The sequence below is a fragment of the Teleopsis dalmanni genome, chromosome 1 (genome assembly GCF_002237135.1).
Source record: "Teleopsis dalmanni isolate 2A chromosome 1, ASM223713v2, whole genome shotgun sequence".
Classification (NCBI taxonomy): Eukaryota; Metazoa; Arthropoda; class Insecta; order Diptera; family Diopsidae; genus Teleopsis; species Teleopsis dalmanni.
Genome location: NC_051846.1, coordinates 58,717,661 through 58,738,329, shown reverse-complemented (window position 1 = coordinate 58,738,329; position 20,669 = coordinate 58,717,661). Strand labels below are relative to the sequence as shown.

The 20,669-nt window shown below is 30.5% G+C and overlaps 1 protein-coding gene across 1 annotated transcript in view; it reads left to right on the top strand.

Moving 5' to 3' along the window:
- Positions 1-2,485: 2,485 nt before the first annotated feature.
- Positions 2,486-20,669, top strand: part of LOC119682081 (larval serum protein 1 beta chain-like) — a gene marked incomplete at its 5' end in the record, with an annotated part of 42,449 nt that continues 24,265 nt past the window's right edge. The window contains 2 exon segments of the mRNA XM_038095432.1: positions 2,486-2,613; positions 2,669-4,566. Of these exon segments, the coding sequence (XP_037951360.1) occupies positions 2,572-2,613; positions 2,669-4,566 (1,940 nt within the window).

Genomic DNA, 20,669 nt, shown 5'->3' with positions numbered 1-20,669 from the left:
AAAATACTTGATACTATCACTAAAATAATTTATTTATTTAATTATTTAATTTATTAAACTATTATTATTATGTTGAAGCCGTTTTGAGCCAGTGCACTTAAGCACTTTTACTCTTTCTTAACTCAAGGTATTTTCAAAACCCCTATCTACACCTTGACTAGATTATTGTTTATCACTTCATCAGACTAAGCAATAATTGACCTCAGATCTGCTTACTTTCCCGAGGAGCTGGTAACCATTCTGAAATTTGATAATGCGGTGTTAGTAAGTCTGTCAGTTTTCGGAAATAGTTTCAGAACTCTATCCTTTATGTATTTTTTGATGGAATCAACCTTGATGTCCCTGAGGGTGTCAATCGTCCTAATATACCATGGAACTTTGAAAAGTCTTATCAGAGCCTGACTTTGTGCAATTTCTAGCTGGTGAATAGTAGTGCTTGAAGCTTTGCTAAACGCTACCCAAACATATAGAAGTGACGGACGAATTATTTGGTTATATATCAGTTTCCTGTTCTTAGCATTGAGATTCTCATTTTTGAATAGCGGTTGGATGTGATGAAGAATTTTAGCACAGCAAATTCTTTTCAGTTGAACATGTTTAAGCCATGTGAATTGTTTGTCCAACGTGATGCCGAGATATTTAACGCTATCCTCCCAATTTATCAACATATCATCCATTCTCACTCTTGACGGATTCTGTCTCCATTTGCGCATATAAACAGGGCCTTACTTTTTTCATTATTGATTTTTATTTTCCATTATTTTTATTATTTATTATTTGTTCAATTATTTAATATTATTTAATTTATTAAATTTATTTAATTTACTTATTTATTTATATTAAATAAATAAATCGCAGACTAAAGAAGTTTGCGGACTATAGGATCGCGCGAACTTTGTATGGGTGGGCTTTTTCACTACTTCTGTTTACTGGACTACTGTTTCGACCTGTCTCAGGTTGTGATGCCTGAAGACCTTTTATTCTATTACCAGAGTTTGCATATAGCTGATTTAAATACTAATGTCGTGAATTTTTCGCCTTACGACATATCTAATGAAGAAATTGACTCTATGCTCGTATTTTTTGATATATTCGACTGGTTATAAGACTAGTTATTTAATCCATCTTTCTACATCTGTTAGTAGTATTACTAACTTTATTATTATAGTATATATGTAAAAACTTGGTATGCATATTTGCTAGAATTTGGCAAAATTTTTATGTTTCAATATTAATAAGTAATATTTCGTGATAATGTGATAGTGATAAGATGATACACTATGCTAAAACCTTGCTAAAGTCTAGGCAAAGTAGTAACTTAAAAGACTTTGGCAGCTATAAGCAGGTAGTAATAGCTGTTAAAAATACTCAATATCAGTATTTTAAAGTTTTTGAGTGTCATGATGTTTGAGCATCGAATATCGAATTATTTGTGGTCGATTGCTGAGATCAAATATCTTAAATGTTGTAAAATTTGACAGCCATATGATTGCTTGAAGATCACATGATGTGTCAACAATTTTGTGTACATTGCCATGTATGAGCCAAGTACTGAAACGTAAATATATTCCAATATCAAAATGGGTTACAGTTTCGAACAGTTCGAATAATATTCGAAGTTCTAATATAAATCTCCATATTATCTCTTTACAGCACTTTTCAGTCCGCAGACATATTTGTTCCACTGTATTGTGGAATATATTTACCTTTTATTAGCATTTAATTTAAGTATTTTTATGGACAATCTGAGAAAGGTCAAAGAGGCTCTTTACTAATATGATAAGAACACACATGGATTTGTTATTTTTATAATTAAAAATTAAAAAATATTATTTTGGGCATTTAGTTGTTATTTATATTTTGTGTGCATCTCGTAACGTTTCTTAAATTTCTAATAATAAAATTTGTTTATATAAATTTTTTAGTTTTAAAAAATTAATTTTTTTTGACAACTATTGTTTATAAAAAGTTATAAAAATAATTGCAATTTATATCGTAATGAAGATAGTTTGTATTTGTTTTATATTAACTTATTTTATAAAGAATGTGATAGCGGATGATGAAATCAATATAGGTCTGTATCTTCCCATACAATATAAAATTACTAAAAATTACAAAAAGCAAATTAACAAAAATTAATAATAGATCATATTATATAATTTGTTATTAATATTGTGAAGTTATGTGTTCTAAGTTCAGTGAAGCCCATTATTTTATTTTTCACCAGGTCAGTGAAAGTTGCCACATTTTCACCTATATCGAAGAATGTTCCATTGGGTAAAAATTTCATATTTAATTTTTTCGAAAGTAAAGGAAACCGCATTGAAAGTATTTTATTTCAAAAAATCTTTTTATCCTATTTTTCTTCTATATTATAAATGATACGTTTGCATTTATCTTAAAAAAATTAATTTATTAATTTTTAAAGCAATTTTCTTTACATAGCTTAATTAAATTGTTAGTTTTAATTTCCTTACTATTTCAGCAAATTCTTATTTACTTGAAAAGCAACGTTTTCTCTTCGAAATATTACATCGCATAGAAAGTCCTTTGCAAAATGAGGAGTGGCTTATGTTTGGGAAATCATTGGTTTTGGACAAATCAGCTTATACTGTAAGTACATAAGAATTTATCTATTTTTAAGACTAACTTGTATAAATTTTTAAAGGACTACAACAATGAAATGAAAACGTTCTATAAAGAATATTGCAGTAAAAAATTACTGAGCCGGGATTCTTTTTTTAGTCCTTTGTTAACAGAACATTTTGAACAAGCTTTGGGTATATTTTACTTTCTTTATAATGCACGAGATTGGGACATAATGCAAACAAATATCTGTTGGGCTCGCATTAACTTAAATCCTGGCATGTTTGTCTATGCAATTACACAGGCTCTGCAGAAACGGGGAGATTTCTATGGTTTGATATTACCAAAAATATATGAAATTATGCCACAACACTTCCTTAATCAGGAAACAATCTATCGGGCAGAAAAGTTTGACTATGCCTCTTGGAGTACAGCGGAGATGTATAAGACAAAACGTGATATGAAAGAAATACGCAAAACAAATCTACATAATCACATGAGTTGGCAGTGGTGGCTCAAAAGTAAGATCGGATATGATTTTTTCGATACGAGCGACAATAATGCATTATCCTGTAAAACAAAAACTGCTAAAAATTCGGCACTTTTCACGCAGGCTATGGAGGATATTGATTACATATGTTTGTCAACGGATTATAGTCGAAATAATTTTTTCAAACAGACTGAACGGAAGTTAACTTATCTAATAGAAGATGTGGACTGGAATGGTTATTGGTATTACCTGAACATGGGTTTATCTATAAAGGAGGCTATGACACCACAAAATGTTAGCAATTTCAATGAGTACTGGCTTTGGAACTTACAACAATTGGTAGCGCGTTACAAACTGGAAAAATATGCAGTTGGTTTAACTGAAGTTCTTAATGATCCCTGTAGTACTCATAAAATGGATTACATACCCAATATGATAAGTAAATATGGTGAAAAGTTTGAGCCAATGTCCTGCAAACTTAATGAAAAAGTTATGCAATTTATCAGAAATATGCAAGCATATATAGAAAGGGCAATAAGTAAAGAGAGCTATGATGGGCGTAGTGTTAAAACTATTGATCTTCATAAAAAAGAAAATGTTCTCAATATGTTGCAAGAGTTTTTCAACATTAACTTAAAGCAAATGTACGACTATTGGTCTTCTTCTTTCAATATAAAACCGAATCTTCTACTCAACTATGAAACAATGTTACGAACTCCTCTTTTCTATTATTTTGCAGAAATATTATTGTCCTCGTATCGGTCCTTAATAACGCATTATCAACCTTATGACAGTCATTTATTTCAACTTCCAGGCGTCAAAATAAACAATGTTAACATTAGTGCTTTGGTTACGCACTTCGATTTGTATAACGTCGATATAAGCAACCTCTTGAATGAGAAACATTTTTATATAATGAACCAATTTCAATGGAAAAAATCGCTACAAGCAAAACAGCAGCGGCTAAACCACAAACCGTTTACTCTGCTTTTTAATGTAACCTCAGATAAACCACAAGCAATCGTTTTACGTACTTTCTTGACATCAACTTCACGCTCTTATCGTGACCATTCTGAAAACATATATCAGCTTGATACTTTCGTCACAAATGTAGTGGTTGGAGTAAATATCATACAACGTAAATCCATTGAGTTTTTTGGTACAACAACAGATCCTACAGGTTACTCCGAACTATATCAGTATACGTTGATAGCGTTAGATAATAAATTCGTGTTTCCTTTGAATATCACGACGCCAGATTGCGCTTTTCCGAATCGTTTAATACTGCCACAAGGTTCGAGTGATGGCGTCAAAATGGAAATGATTTTCGTCGCCACACTATTTTCACCTAATGATTTCCGTTTTGGAAACAACATGAACTGTAATTTTGCTGATGGTATATTAAGTTTCGATAACTTGCCTTTCGGTTTCCCTTTCGATCGAAATTTGGATGAATTTGAATTATTAAACAGAACAAATGTGTTGCGAAAGTCGGTAAAAATTTATCATAAAACTAAGTTGCATTAATAATAATTTATTATGATATACTTGTATTAAATATTTAAATATTAAATAAACAATTAAATTATTAATAACAAATATTTACCAATTGGTAGTAATGGTGCATGAAGTGAGTGCAGTAGATCGAACGCCTAAAGTGACATCCGTTCATGGCGCCAAAAATTGAGAAGCTCTAGACCTAAATTTTGTACTTCTAGTACATTAACATCATGCAATTAGGGCCACTGCTTAATAGGAAGACATGCTATACAACTTGGTCTGCCTAATAATGATTTTTTGCGATGTTGTGGTTCCGAAAATGAGGAGGAAATCCACCTCATGTGTCAGTGTTCATCCTTAGCTAGAAAAAAATTTAAATTGTGCGGGCCCCTTTTCTTAATGTCGAGTAGCCTCAGCCAGCCAATCCGATCAGTTGCCTGCTGTCGACAGGTACTAGTACCGAGTGCTCCCAAATTGTGACCTGGTCCTTCCATCAAAGATGCGGACGTCCTCTACCGCATTTTTTACCTGTAGGTACCGATTTAAACACCTTTCAGCCATAGCACTTTCTTCCATTCGTACGACATGACCAAGACAGCGAAGCTGCTGTATTTTAATGCGTTTAACTATGTTAATGTCGCGGTTTAGCTCATACAGCTAATAGTTTCATCTAATTCAACACTTGTCATCAACGCGTTATGGATCATAGATCTTCAGAAGAATTTTCCTTTCGTATGCTTCTAACACCTACTCATCACTGTTGATAATTGTCCAAGCTTCTGCACTATACAGCATGATAAAAAAAGTATTTGGATCAGTGCAAGAACACGGAGGATATCGCACGGAGGATATATGAACTCGATCAACTGATGGAAGGTGATACAATAATCACACATATAAAGAACTTCCGCTAGAAGTGGATAGGACACGTTGTGCGGATGCCAACACAGCAGTCAGGTTTTTCGTGAATGAAGTTAGAGCAACGAGAAGAAAATGAAGGTGGAGAAAAGAATAAGATGGAGTGACACTGTACGACAAGTGTTGAGAGATAAGAATGTCATCAACTGGAAGATATGGAGAAAAATTTTTCCAATTATGACATAAGGTTTTTTTTTTGGTTGGGGTCCATTTTAGTTAATAAAATAACAGTTGATTATATAATTTAAAATAAAATTTTATTAATAGGATGAAATTTTAATACTTAACATTTTTTTATATTAAAAAAAGTTATAGCTATTAAAAGTGCAATTGGAAGCACTAAAACAATTACTCCCCCTAATTTATTAGGAATTAAACATAAAATTCAACAAGCTTAGGTACTACGTGGACTTTATAGCTCTGAATGATGTTGATAATTATACTCTTCTTACTCTCTTCTTATAATGGAATCCGATTTCAAGCAAGAAGTTGTCGTTAGTGTGAGTAGCAAGTAAGAAACCTTTTGTTTTTAATGATAATCACCCGGATTGTTGTAGCATAAGGTGTTAACAGTTTATTTATTTTTATATCTTATGTGTGATCTATGTATCCATTTGCTTAAAGAATCTAAGCAAAGGTTTGAAGTTAATGGGCTCTCAAATTTTAATGTATCTTAAACGGATGAAGCACGTACAAGACCTTGCAATTAACTTGTAAGTCTGAATAATGCATTTTAAATAAATAATAAAATCTTTGAATTTTGTAAGCTAAGACATTTTTTTTTAATTACTTAACATTTGTGTTTACCACAATCTCGAATTTTTTTTTTATTTTATATAACTAATAGATTTTTTTTTTTTTGAATCAATTAAAAATGGCGTCACCAATGCAGTCTACCTTTTTTTACTATTCTGTGTTTATTTAAAATTTTTCAAATTTGAATTTAACGGAAAGTGACGCCAAATTTCGATAATTACCCAAAACACACAAATCCAAAAAAAAAAAAAAAGATTTGTAATAAAATATAGAAAATGGTTAAAGCACTAATCAAATTTAAATATACAATGAACACACAAACACAATGCCTATTGATGCAAAGCATTTAACAACCACAAAATGTAAAAAAATTAAATAAAAAAACTTGTTGTGTGCAATCAACACAGCAGCGAATATGTTTAAAATAAATACGCTGAACACTGTAGATACAAAATTTGCTGCAGTAAATCTAGAACTAGTTTTCAAAACGATAATGATGGTGTATAAAAAATATTGGACACCTGCACGGTCTAAAATTACAACAACAACAACACCAACAACACCAACGATAGCAATAACAATATTATCCAAATCAACAGCACAAAGCCACCAACAATAGCAGCTTAATACCAGAGCTGCAGAGATACATACGAGTACAGTAATACAGTACAGCCACAGCCACAGATACAGATGCAGATACAGCGGATTCAATTGAGTTATGAGGCACCTACAACATGAAATATTGTAGATACGAGTAGTAAGAAAATGCATCAGAAAAGTGAAACGAAATAAAGAAAAATTGGAGCCAAAACAGAGAAGAATAAAGCATAAGGTTAGAAATAAAACGAATATAAGCCATTATTAAGTTGATAATAATAAAAAAAGTGTATATATTTAACTGATATCTATACTCAAATGTATATATATATACATACGAGTTTGTATCATACAGATACGAAACATACGAAACAATAATAAAAATCAACTCTATAAATAATGAAAAATTTCATTTAAATGGTGCCAGTAGGTAGTGAAAAAACGCGCCGAGGAAGAAGAAGAAACTCCTCTAGATTGAACCTTTTTCCATTTTTTCTACCCTTCGTCGTCCAGCAAAACAAAAGCCTTTTTTAAATAATATTTGCTGGTATTTGTTGTTGTATCTACAAACCTAGACTTTTATTTCCAAGAAATTTAAAACTTTGCCTTACAACAAAATGAAGGGCAAGCAACCACACTTGAAATCATATGAGATATACGTGTAGTAAGTATGAAAACGGGCACAACAACAATTAAACGCAAAAATTGGGAACAAAAGATACAGATACATAAAATCAGAAACACAACAAAAAAAAAAATAGAAGCAGTGGTAGCAGGTACACAACTCGCATGTGCAAATGAAGAGGAACGAGGAACACAGCTCGACAGGATCATATTGTAAGCAAATGTTTTATGCGTAGTTCTGCCAATGGCCAAACACACACAACACACCACAAGTACGACAAGCCAGTGTTTGAGGAGTAGTAGACACAGACGGACAGATATATCTATATGTAAACCTACAGATAAAGCAAGCAAACAACTGACAACCCAACAAACGTATAAGTAATCTTAATTTATATGCATACGGCAGTCGTCAGTCACTCGTAGATACACAAACACTTCAACATATCGAAGAGAAAAGGATCACATTTTGTCAGTGATCGAAAATTGGTATCACTTGATATATGCGTTTTGTTCATGTTTAATTTAAATTTACGGACATTTTGCTCGAATAGACAATGAAGTTTAGTTAAATAAAGAAAAAAAAACAAAAAAAAGATATAATATAAAATAAAAACAAAAACTCACCCAATCGATACAATATTTACAAAATTGAACAGACATAAATCTTTTTTTTTCTCCACTGACTCGGTTTTGCTTAAGCAAAAATTAAACGAATAAGGAAAAAATCTAAATTACACATTCTCATATCGTCTGCATTAGAGGCTATTAAGGATATGGGTTGACCTGTTCGGGGAGAATACAAATTGAAATTTCATGGTTTAATCTTCGTTTTAATGCATTTGAAAAATTTTGATTGCTTATACGTTTCAAAAGGTTTTTGGTTAAGTTCTTGTATTTTGATTTTGCCCAAAGGCATCTCATGTAGTCCAAGTTGCATCCATAAAATCCAAATTAAAGATTTAATACAATTGTAGTATCTTGTGGGTTTGCCCGGTTGTACATATGTACGCAAATACGATAATGAATGTTATTTTTGTTAGCGAAAGAAACTATAATGAATTAAAAACAGTTTATAGGCTAGAATATAATTATTAATATATAACCAGATTATTATATATTGGAGGGTGTGACAGTAAATCGCATTCAATGGTTTGGCGAGTTACCGAACTTGTATGAGGTGTCGCATCTTGGGCTTGGTGGTACACTGCACTCTTACTATAGAACAACTCTGCTTTCTTCTTATGTACGAATGTTTACGACTTATGATTTGACTAAAGGAACTTGCAAAACTTATGGATTTTCTTATTTCTAATGCACCATGTTGCTTCTGTGATACTTAATATATTTGATTAAGCTCCTTGCAAAAATTTAATATTTGAATCAATTATACTGCAATACAGATTATATGAATATGATTTATGTTAGAGAACTTTTTGCTCTATAGAGTTTAAAAGAGATTGACATTTGAGGCATTAATGCCAAATTATTTTTTTGTTTCTATGTATTAACGTCATGTTAAAATGAAGGGAATCCCAAAATTAGTGATGTTAATTGCTTAAACTATTAGAACGACATTGCCCGTAATTAGTAATAACACTATATTTTAGAAATAAAACAAATCACCTTACAAAAAATCGAGAAAAGTTTTTACATCTCCTTTTTGGATTTTTTTTACTTACTGCTAACTGGTTTTTTTCCAGTAGGTGGAAACCATCGAAAGCCACAGTGTGAAACTTGAACCCACTAAAACCACCTCTTAGGATTGAATGGAGAAAATTTCCGGAGCATTGTGGAAACTTCATTGTGGTGATAAAGGAAGAGAGATCAAGAGAGAGAGCAAGAGGCTTAAAACGTATCAGACTAGGTTTACCTTAGCCAGAAAGTATGGACATAATTAAGGTTGCCTGGTAGTTAATGAAGGGGAGGATCATAGGAGAGATAAGTTTGATATACCAAAACTTTCCAGATAACTAAATAATAGTTATCCAGATAATTGAAACTTATCCAAATAATTATTTAAATAAAAAATTACAGATGACTAAATAGGAAAACTTTTATCCATAGTTTTTCTGTGGAAATTAGGGAATATTTTAAGAATGCATCACAAGTTATTTAAAAGAAGAAAATAAAAACTTTATCTTTTCTTATATTATTGCTCGAAAATTTGAAAAAGTGAAGCTGCTGCAATCTTCTAGGCACTTATCCACAAAGGAGACTGGAGAATCTCATAAAAGTGGCATAGATCAGCTTAAAGTACCTAATTGGGTCTCTTCTGTTTGTGAGCAGGGTTGCCACTATTGAATACCATCTCTCTTAAATCGTTATCGATATAATCCCTATACCATTGGCAACTTCATTAATGTACAATCCTATGGTCAAATACTCATAGTTTATTTCTAAAAATTTATCTATAAATCCCCATATATTTCATTAATATTTTTTTAAAGTTTTCACCAATTTCATGAATTTCATTCATGAACTTTGTGAATATATTAAAGCAACAAATTTTATAATTTAATTCTGTCGTGATTGGAGAGCATGAAATCGTTTGTATATGTAGAAGAAAAAAAAATTAAATGTGCACACAATGAATCCATCAACGAAATTGCAATAAAAATAATCAAATGATGATGAACTTTTTACACACAAAAATATTTATCTGCTATAGCAGATATGAATTTAAAAATAGGCATCTCAACTGAGATAGAGCACTGAAGCTCCCTCCAAAAATTGAATTTCTATGAAGTCAAATTAAAAATTTTATGCTTTGTTGATGTTATTTTGAGTAAAAACACGCTATACCCAATATAAATTTATGTAATAAATTTAATAATTAATTTGGCACTTTTTGATTATCTAATATCTAATATCTTATCTAATATCTAATAATTCTTTCTAACTAATATAATAACTATTTATAAAAATAGTCATACCAGCTATACGCTTTTACATTCTGCAGTTCTAAGCCTAACACTTGTCTTATAAATATTCTATAGCGACTATTAAACCATAGCGAGCTTCTATGAAGATGTCAAAGGTCAACCACCAAATTAGATATGCTGTTGAAGGTTCAAAAATACATCGAATTGTGCTTTGTATAGAAAGATTCTGTACGGATTTTTAAGCCATGGAGAACGTGTGTATAGATGTCCGACGATAACCACGAAAACAGATTTAGTTTTGAAAGTTCAAAAACACAACCAATTATAGTTTATATAGACAGATTCTATACGGATTATTAAACCTTAGAGAACTTATATATAGATGTTCAATACCAACCACCAGTTCAAATATAATTTTTAAAGTTTAAAAATACATCAAATACATCAAATGACGATACGAGTACTTTGTTAAGATTGATCGGGGATGGATACATTAAATAAAAATATTAGATAACACACAATATATGTATATATTTATGGCCCAATGTTCCCCTGGGAACGTACTGGAATGAATGAATAAATATATATATATTTATATATAATATATGTATTTTGTATGGCTAAGGATATGCATATAAGTTGTCAGTGATTAATTCATTAAATATTTCTAAAGACTACTATTGGTCAATACTTGGTAATCAATATACTCTTCTTGTTTATATTTCAATATTATTTATCAAATTCAACTAAATTCAATAACATCGCACTGAAATATTTTTCTTTTCATATAATACTAGAAACGTTAGGTCCTAACTCAGATATTGATCAAAGGTACAGTAACCCAAAGCCTACTCAACCCAAACAAATTAAAAGGTCTTCATTTTGCACTTTGTAATTGTCGAAAGTGCTAAAGTATTTACCACAAAAACAAAAAAAAACTAATAAAATCAAATGTTTTAAAGAAATTATATTCAAAATCCAAAAAAAAAAACATCCGCCACTGAGGAGAAGTGCCAACATTGCCGTATTAGAGAAAAATTGTTGCATTGATGACAGCATTTGTTGCGGCTTTTAGAGGCGACGTTACTGGCAGTTGTACGCCTAATGGCCACATAAATGGGGAAGCTTGTTCCTAATATTTTTACATAAACACCAGTTTTTTTCTCTAATCTTGGCGGAATGCCAAGAGGCCCCCAGGGTGTTGCGCTATTGCCGTTGATTGTTCTGATTATGTGCGAGCCAAGTTGTTGATTTTATTTTCCTATTGGCAAAAATAAATTTTCGCAAATTGAAAAGCGTTTGGGACTTTGTAACTTCCTATGAACGTATGTTCTGGTACATTTATCTCTGACTCTGAAGTAGTTTTCGTATGAATGAATTTTCCAATTTGTGAAACTATCACTTCAAAAATATGTCAGAAACAAAAAATGATCTTAAACTATATTTGTCAACAATGTGTTAGTAAAATGTTAAGATTAGTTCTTTAAATGAGTTGAGTAATGTTTTTTATATATTTTTAAAATACTGGGGCTAGACAGGTAACTGAGGAAGGGCATACGTTTCCAGAAATAATTCAAAGGACTATATACATATAAACATTTACTACTATCGCACCAAGATTGTTAAATATGAGATTATCATTTCTTTCAAATTCTTAAAATTATTTCAGATTTTTATTTACTGATCTGACTGGGACTATAAATACTATTGTAATTTTTAGTTGTTGTTGCAATGAAATATTTAATAATTTTGGTACCATTGATTTATTAGTACGTTGGTGTGTTTGTTGGTTTAATAATACTATTAAATGCAAAACAAAAATATAATAATTATTTAGTATATTCCATTCAAAGAGATCCTCAAAGAATTTATTTTACGCAACAAAATAAAATGTAATAATTTTAAAAGCTTTGGTTTAGTATATGATATAACATTAAAAGCTAAAAAAACAAAATTCCATAAACTCTGATCGTTAGTGGAGGCACTTAACTCCACTTTCTTCAGCTTACTTATAATATTATGTAGACAATAATGGGTGCCATGTCTAAGTTCCCATTAGAATCTGGTTTAACATCAACTGTAGTCGTCACAGAATTTTAGTAGAGAAGTAAACAAACAACCATTTTCTCTGTTCTGTACAGCTTTCGATTTCGAAGAAATAGGGTTTTAGGGAGGATAGTTTACGGACCTCTATTCAAGAAATTTTTTTGGCACCTTAAAGGTTTCTATGTCAGATCAATTTTATTTGTGAGCAAAGTCTGCAAAAGCAGTGACCCAATGCAGAAATCTTGCAGAGTCTAAGTCTAAACTTCTAAAGTCTGAACTTGTTTTTGGATGTATAGATGCTCTGACATATAGTTGTCTACTATTTAGAAATTTTCATGGCTCCAGGGGTCCATTATGAATTGGGATCCATATAAGATATAGTCTTTCGTATATTATTATATATAAGCTTTATATATTATATTTATATATTATATTTATTATTATATAATATGATATTAATACATATTATACTATATATAGCACTTAAAGGTAATACTGCAATTGGAAATTTGTAATAGGAATAAAAAAAACTGTTAGAACATACTAAATATTTCTATAAATAATAGTTTGGCGGTTAGTCTAACTTTTTAGATATGGTTCAGAGCTTTTATCGGTTTTTATGGCATCTGTGAGAATCTGTTTCAGTAGAATAAAAGCAAACTGTTATTCTGTTGAATTTTGGATATTAGAACTGATTTGTGCCTATCTCCTATCATTGGAGAGATCATTAGGCGGGACCCTATAAGTGCTTGAAAAACAAAAATTATAGAACTGCTGCGGTCTGTTGTACATTGTGCAATGTGATCTTATATGTTTTCTAACTTAACTTTATGGTTTTTGCGATGTAAGAAAAAGTATTTAATAAAATGTATAGTGTAATTGAAAAATTCTTTTAAAAATTAAAAGAACTAACTTTGTTCTTAGTTCTTTATTTGTTCTTATTTTGTTCTTAGTTATTTTTATTTCTATCCGCATGGGTTCAATTGCGTTCACTTCCAACACTATATCCATTGCATTACTTTAATCTGTTTAATATTCTATTCTATATGATCCAATTCTATTTGAAATGAAAACATTTACTGATGTAAATGTAATTCATGTAAAAATATAGTTTTGTATTGCCTGAGGCGTCATTATTATTTGTTGATTAATTTTAAAATATTGCAAGTAATATAGTAATATTATATAAATTGATTTTGTATTATATTTTGTACCAATGAGTTTACTAAAAACTTTGAATCTTATCACTTAATAACTGTTTGTTTCAAAGGCATTATACACTTAACTTGTGTAATTAAAAACCGCTTAAGCCACTTATGTTTACACATTTTTAATTGGAGTTTAGCGTCTTTAAGTTTAAGTTCTTGTTTATGTATTTTCGTTTTTTCGTATTTTCATGTTTGAGTATTCAACTTCAATTTGCAGAAAATCGAATAGCAAAAATTTTTATGCAAACAATCGGAAACGTTGCACATGCAACTTTAAGATACAACGTGGCGCTTACAAGAAAACACGGCATCCAATCAACTTCCATTACCAAATCCTAAACGTTCGAGACACGCGTAATTAATACAAAATTTTACTAGTCAAAATTGATTGTAAAAAAAATAATATCTTTGATATGGCAAATTTGTTTTGAAAAATTGTAAATTCATGCAAATTCATAGAGAGAATCGAGCATAAACATAAGCGGCTACATTAATTATGCTCGTGCCAAGGATGACAACTTCTTGCGCCGAAATCTGTTCAATCTCAAGCAAACTGCGACACTTGGAGGCATACGGATGGCAGCCGGTATCGCATGCAATTGTGATGAAAAGTTAACTTATTAGCCAATTTTTATGGATTACAGATTTCACACAAGATACTACAAATATTGTTGTTGGACTTACGGATACAAAAATAAAAAACAATCGAATTAAATTGTTAGTGTTTTTTCTAATTAGTCAGAAACTACATTAAAACATCTGTAAGATTGTTTAACTAATACAATAACTTTTTATATATCACAAATAAATTAAATATTTAATTAATAAAAATCTTAATATCATAACAAAATCCTCAACTGGACCAAAGTCAAATGCACAGAATTGTGGATTGACGACTTGCAGTCTGTTTAGAATGGTGTTTGTAGTTGAGCAATTGAAGATCGTTAAATTCAAGTGATCGCTCGATCGAGCTTAAGTAATATGATCAGTGGATATGTACTAATTATTCTGCCATTACAATTTATTGCACAAGTCATAAAAATCCCAATTGATACCAGTCAACAAACAACGACAACAAAACTTTAGTACGCGTACTGAATTTAATTGATTTTATTGGTTCAATGCAGTTACTTGGCACTTGCACCACCGATCGCATAGAATTGCACCCGTTTAAGTCTGATTGCCTCCTTGATTTAGACTTGCATTAATAAATTTATTAAGTCGCTCGATCACTGCTATCTTGTACGACTATCTTGTATATTGCTCACTTATGTACTTTATGTATTTTCAAATTTTTTTGACTACAATCAATTTGAGTCATTAGACCAGAGCTGTTAAGAATCATTACATTGGGCCATAGCTGACTTGGAGTGCATACGTTACAGTTTTCCGTAAATACCATATATGCAGCTATGCACCAATGTGCCGCACCGTGCCGTGCATGATAAATAACTTCATAAATTATTCTGAGGAACTCTCGGCAATATTTTCATAACTTTATAGCCAATATGTACAATATATAGACGAAACGCCTATATTTTTACCAATGCAGTCGTTGGTTTATGTGGCAAATGAAGGCGTAAGTTTACTTTATTGCACTAAATTGAATATAAATTTTATTAACAAATTATCAAACATCCAAAAGGCAAATTAATAAGCGTGTACTGTGTAGTAAAATAATGTGAAAACCAATTTACTTAAAGTGATTTTTCAACATTATTTCTTACTCACGGGCATAAGTCGCTACGAACATAAGATTAATTTACATTAGATTCTATAAATTAAATATTTTGTATAGTTTTTAATTTAAACCAAATCAGAAAATATAAATTAATATTTGATTCAAAATATCTTAAAACGTTGCTTGATTACTCATTTTAGGTATGAACAGGAGTGATAAAAATAATTTTATTTGCATATTTTTTTTATACACGTTTATTATTGTAATATAGGTAATAAATATCAAGATATATTTCCTGCAAATAATAGTATTTAAGAATGAAAAAAGCAGGAATTTGTAACAGTTAATCAACTTTATGTAGCTGTGGTTTATGTGTAAGTTCCCAAAATAACATAACAAGTGCAGTTGGTGTTAACGTATGAACGACACAAATCCGAAATTCGAACAACCAAAATTCGAAGTTCTAATAAATTGGCTATGTGTGTTAAGTTTTAAGTCCACGAAATAAATTTGATAGGACTCGATGCCTTACATTTGCAGTTTAAAATAATATAAAAGACCGATTAAGCTAATAGATGATTCTAACATTGATATTTGGCAGTATTCAAAACAGTTGTATGACTAGCTCAAGCTATGCGTGTTAAGGCTTTAGTTAGACTTGCTTACAAATTTGTTAGGGTTCAACTCCTGACAATTGCAGTTCAAAATAATATATAAGAATAATTAAACCAATAGATCATTTCAACTGACCACTGATCATTAATACTTGGCTGTATCTAAAATAGCTATATGATCAGCTAAAGAAACCGCTTGATTAAAAATAAGTGATTGAATACGAAAATTTGATCACCCCATCTTTTATATGAAATAGAGTTCTTGTTAGTGGACCTAACAATTTGCAATAATATTAGGTAATGCAAATAGTATTCACCATTCGTTTTTTTGTAAATTATTTTTGCCAATACTTTTTATGACTTTTAGTAATTTTTTGGGTAGCATTTTTGGTGAAAAACTTCTGTTATTTAGAGAAATCTGGTCGAATGTGTGATTAACAGTGACTTTTCGGTCGACCCATTATTTAATATTAACAAAGTTTTGCAAAGAGCGAAACAAATGGTAGTCAGAATATTGTCAAGAACAGTGAGACTATTATTAAGAGACCTTAGTCAGATAGCAAAGATGAGATATTAAGAACTCTGTAGATAGGTAAGTACCATTATTCGGAAACCGATACACTAAGATTTGAATGGTTTTGTTTTTTTACCATCTAAATGTTATTCTGTTTTGTTAAGTATGCAATCCAAATAATATCACCAATAAAAATGGTCAACCACTGCTGAATTATTTTGTGGATGTTGCAAATTCTGGTAACAACCCTATTACTGAAATTATGATAATATATGATATATACTCCATGTGGTAGAACTTTACGTCATGATTCTGGGTTAGTCATGAGTTAAAGAGGAGTATGAAACAAAGAACACTGTCAAAACACACAAAAAGTTTTTTAATTAGTAAAACTGGTAAAAGTTATAAAAACTATATGTAGTGGTGTCAAAAGAGAAATAATAATATCTTCCACTATGATTGTATTCTAATAACAGATTCGATTGGTAAATCTGGACTCAATCAAGATTTACTCTTGATCTGTCAAATTTTGTTGCTCAGTTGAACATTTTTAGGATAATCTAGGATAACCTATTTTTCATAAATACTTGTAACGAATCGACTCACACTTTATATGACAAGTTATATAAAATAATGTTAATATCAGGCTAATCTTGCTATTCTGATAAAATATCAGGAGTATTATAAATTAATCTTGAGTGTTATACAATTCTTTCGAGATTTACCAATTGAAAATAAAAATTGCCTTAAAAGTGAATCGCGATTAAAAAAGTTACCTCTGACTTACATATCTAAAACGGCATAAGTACTCAAGATAGAAGACAACTATGGGCCTCATTTGAAGGTAATATATCTAAGGAAAAAGTTTAACATGAATATTTGATTAATTTATTCTATATTAATAATTGCTGAAACATAGATATACGATGCCGATACGATTTGGGATTGTGGAAACTCAGAACACTGATATGTCATCAAAATGAAAGCTTTCCATTTTGACGACCTTTTCAAATCATATTTCTAATTAATACCAGAACATTAATCATTACATATCAATTTAAATATTTGGATAAAGAACTTTTTAAACTAACTCTACATATCTGCTGCTTTCAGATACTTGGAATGCGCTAAGTTTGTTATCACATTTTGCACTGTGAGACTACGTCAATATTCTAAACCACGAGATTCCCTCGTATTTTTTATTGTTGCTGAAAACAAAAGTGAAATTTTTTCGTATTTGTGCTCAATTTACGACACTTTGTGTGTCGTATATCGAAGAGTTGCTCATAATTTGTTGTCGCCCACGCAGCTACAGAATTTCTGCTGTCAAGTCTTAATAAAATTGTAAAATAAAATAAAACTTTAAATACTGATTTATATGACAGAAGATAACCAAAGACGGATAATTGAGCATTGCAATTTATGCATAAATGTGAAACGTAGCGTCACATAAGAGTACGTCAGAGTCAGAGTCAAGCGAAAGTACGTACAGCTCAATTCTGGGCATTCCATATGGGTTCCTCCTACTGACGAGAAATGTCCAACAAATGTCAAAAAATTAAAGTGTAAATTGTGCAATGCAAAATCATGACATATAATCTACTATTTGCCCCCTTGCACGCATGAACCGTAAGCAACCCCTGCAGCGTCTTTGTAGGCCAAATCCGAGTTGCATTGTGAAATTCTCGGAGATATCGAAAGTGGGTCAAAATGTTTAGTGTGGATTTTACGAGCTCATTTGTGTGCCATTCATGCCTGTGCGCTGGCTTCTGGCCTCAGAAATGCTATATTGTGCCTGCTTAGAAAGTGACTGTTTCAAATTAAAATTGTTTATTGTTTTATGATTAAAAATAATTTACACACATTTGAAATAATTTATCAGCTAAGCGGCGTATGCAAATGTCAAGACGCGAACAAAAGAGTGACACCCATTAATATTTCAAGCATTTTAGTTTCGTCAATTACGCGTAGTTTTTATTTGAAATTTTATGACTTTATTTCATTTCACTAAAGTAACACTTGAGCAATTCTACTGTGACACATAAAATTCATAATGAATTTGTTTAAGAATTGCTAGAAAGACAAGGCGGACATGAATTTAAAATCACAATATTAAAATAAATAATTTCATAATATATTTTAAGATAATGCTATATATTAATTTTAAAGAGATCAATAAATCGGATTACGATCTGATATTTAATTAAGTTTGAAGTCATATTAAATAACCGTTCACTGATCTTCAGACTATTCACCAGTTCATCAGTTCATTAGTTAATTCAGTTTTTTTTAATATACCAGCTTATATAGCTGTGGTTTATGCGTTAATTGTTGTTAATACAACAGCGAGTGCAATGATTGTTTGTGACTATGAAGTAAAAATTAATAAAGTTGAGTTGAGTTCATATTTGCTTTGTGTATTAACATACGGATCCACGTTTCAAAGATTCTTCTACATATTGTATATGCATAATTCAACCAACGAATACTTCTAAAGACCACTGATGATGGAAATTTTGCAAAATCCGAAGCAGCGGTTTTCTTGCTATACGACATTAAATTCCTAATTAAGTTATTAATAAAATAATAAAAATTTCTTTTGACTAATTACTGAAAGAATAACGATTGCCAAGAAGTTTTAATGAATTTTCTAAATTTATTTAATATTGAACACCTAAAGAATTAAGGAATATATTCAATTTACCAAAATGACATACGCTGTAGTTCTACATTTTCTCTATATATGTTGTCATTCAACTCTAACAGGTCAACTTTAACAGCTTTCAGTATCCACAACATTTTGATAAGATTATACCTAAAATAACTTGGGCTAACTATATGCTCCAAACACTTATAGGTATAATTCATGCTGAACTTTAGAGTTTTCTTTCTAAGTTATAATTAAGTTTATTTAACCTTAAATATATCAGCAGGCTTTATTTTTGTTTTCCAAAGAATTCAATATAAATATACAATTATTTATCAATCAATGTAAATTGATTGGAAACGCGCGAAATATCAACTTCAGGTTCTCCAAGAAGACAGAATATTTCGCAATAGTTTTTCTCAATAAATATTCATGTGTTATAAATATACTCAAGGGAAGATCCAATAAAAGTTGCTAACGGTCGAACGACTTCGAAACAAATGGTCGCTAGTTTTTTCAGAAAAGTTGATCATGTGGCAACTACGAGTTCACCATTACAGGAAGGTAAAACGTTAAATTACGAATGGTATACAACCATTTGTTTACGAGCACCAGAAATCTTAAGTAAAATACTCGTATGGTAAACAAAGAAGCGCCGTTGGATCATTCTCCATCAAAACAACGCGAGTGCTCATACATCTCGTCTAAGAAACGACAACCAATGACTTCTACTTCTGGTTCCCGAACGTCAAGAATAAATTGCGTGGACAACGATCGGAAAATTTTTGTCGGCGGAAGAAACCGTTGTTGCACTTAAAAACCATGTTTTGGAAGTGGCTAAAGAAGATTGGAAAAAATGCTTTGACAAATGGTTTCAACGCATGCAAAAGTGTATTAATCACAAAGGAGAATACTTCGAGAAACAATAAACCAATTTTCGAAAAGTTAGTATTTTTTTCATTATTAAGCTCAAATTATTAACCTAAATAGTGACCCTTGTAAATATAATACTGTAACACTAAAATATACTAATAACTTTTAAAATATAACATTCAAAAAATATTTCATATTTTTCAGCTCTATTCAGATATATGATAACAATTACACCTTAAAACGTATACGCAAATGTCATTTGAGTGTATATTATGTTATATATTCCTGAAAAATAGGGTCGTCACTTAAAAGTTATAACTTTTAGTTGTGAGATTTCTTATAAGCTATGATATTAGTTTCAAATTAAAATATTTTTATTCCTTAAAGTGTTCGTGGGTTGTAGATTTTTATAATTATCTCAAGATCTAAGATTAGTACAAAAAATACATAACATATAGAAAAAATTTAAATCATCTTAAAGATATAAAAATTATTAAAGAATTTTTTTTTTAACAATTCTTTATTATAAAAATTTAAATGTTTCCAAAAAAAAACAAAAAAAAATAAAATAAAATAATTGTCAAAAACAAAAACCTCAAAAATTAATAAGTCTCTACTCTACTAAGTCAAATACAAATTCAAATCCATAATTTTTGGGTCAAGATTTGGATTAAGCAATGCGAAACCCTTGAAATCGTCAGAAGAAGACAATCGAATTGTGAAAAATGAA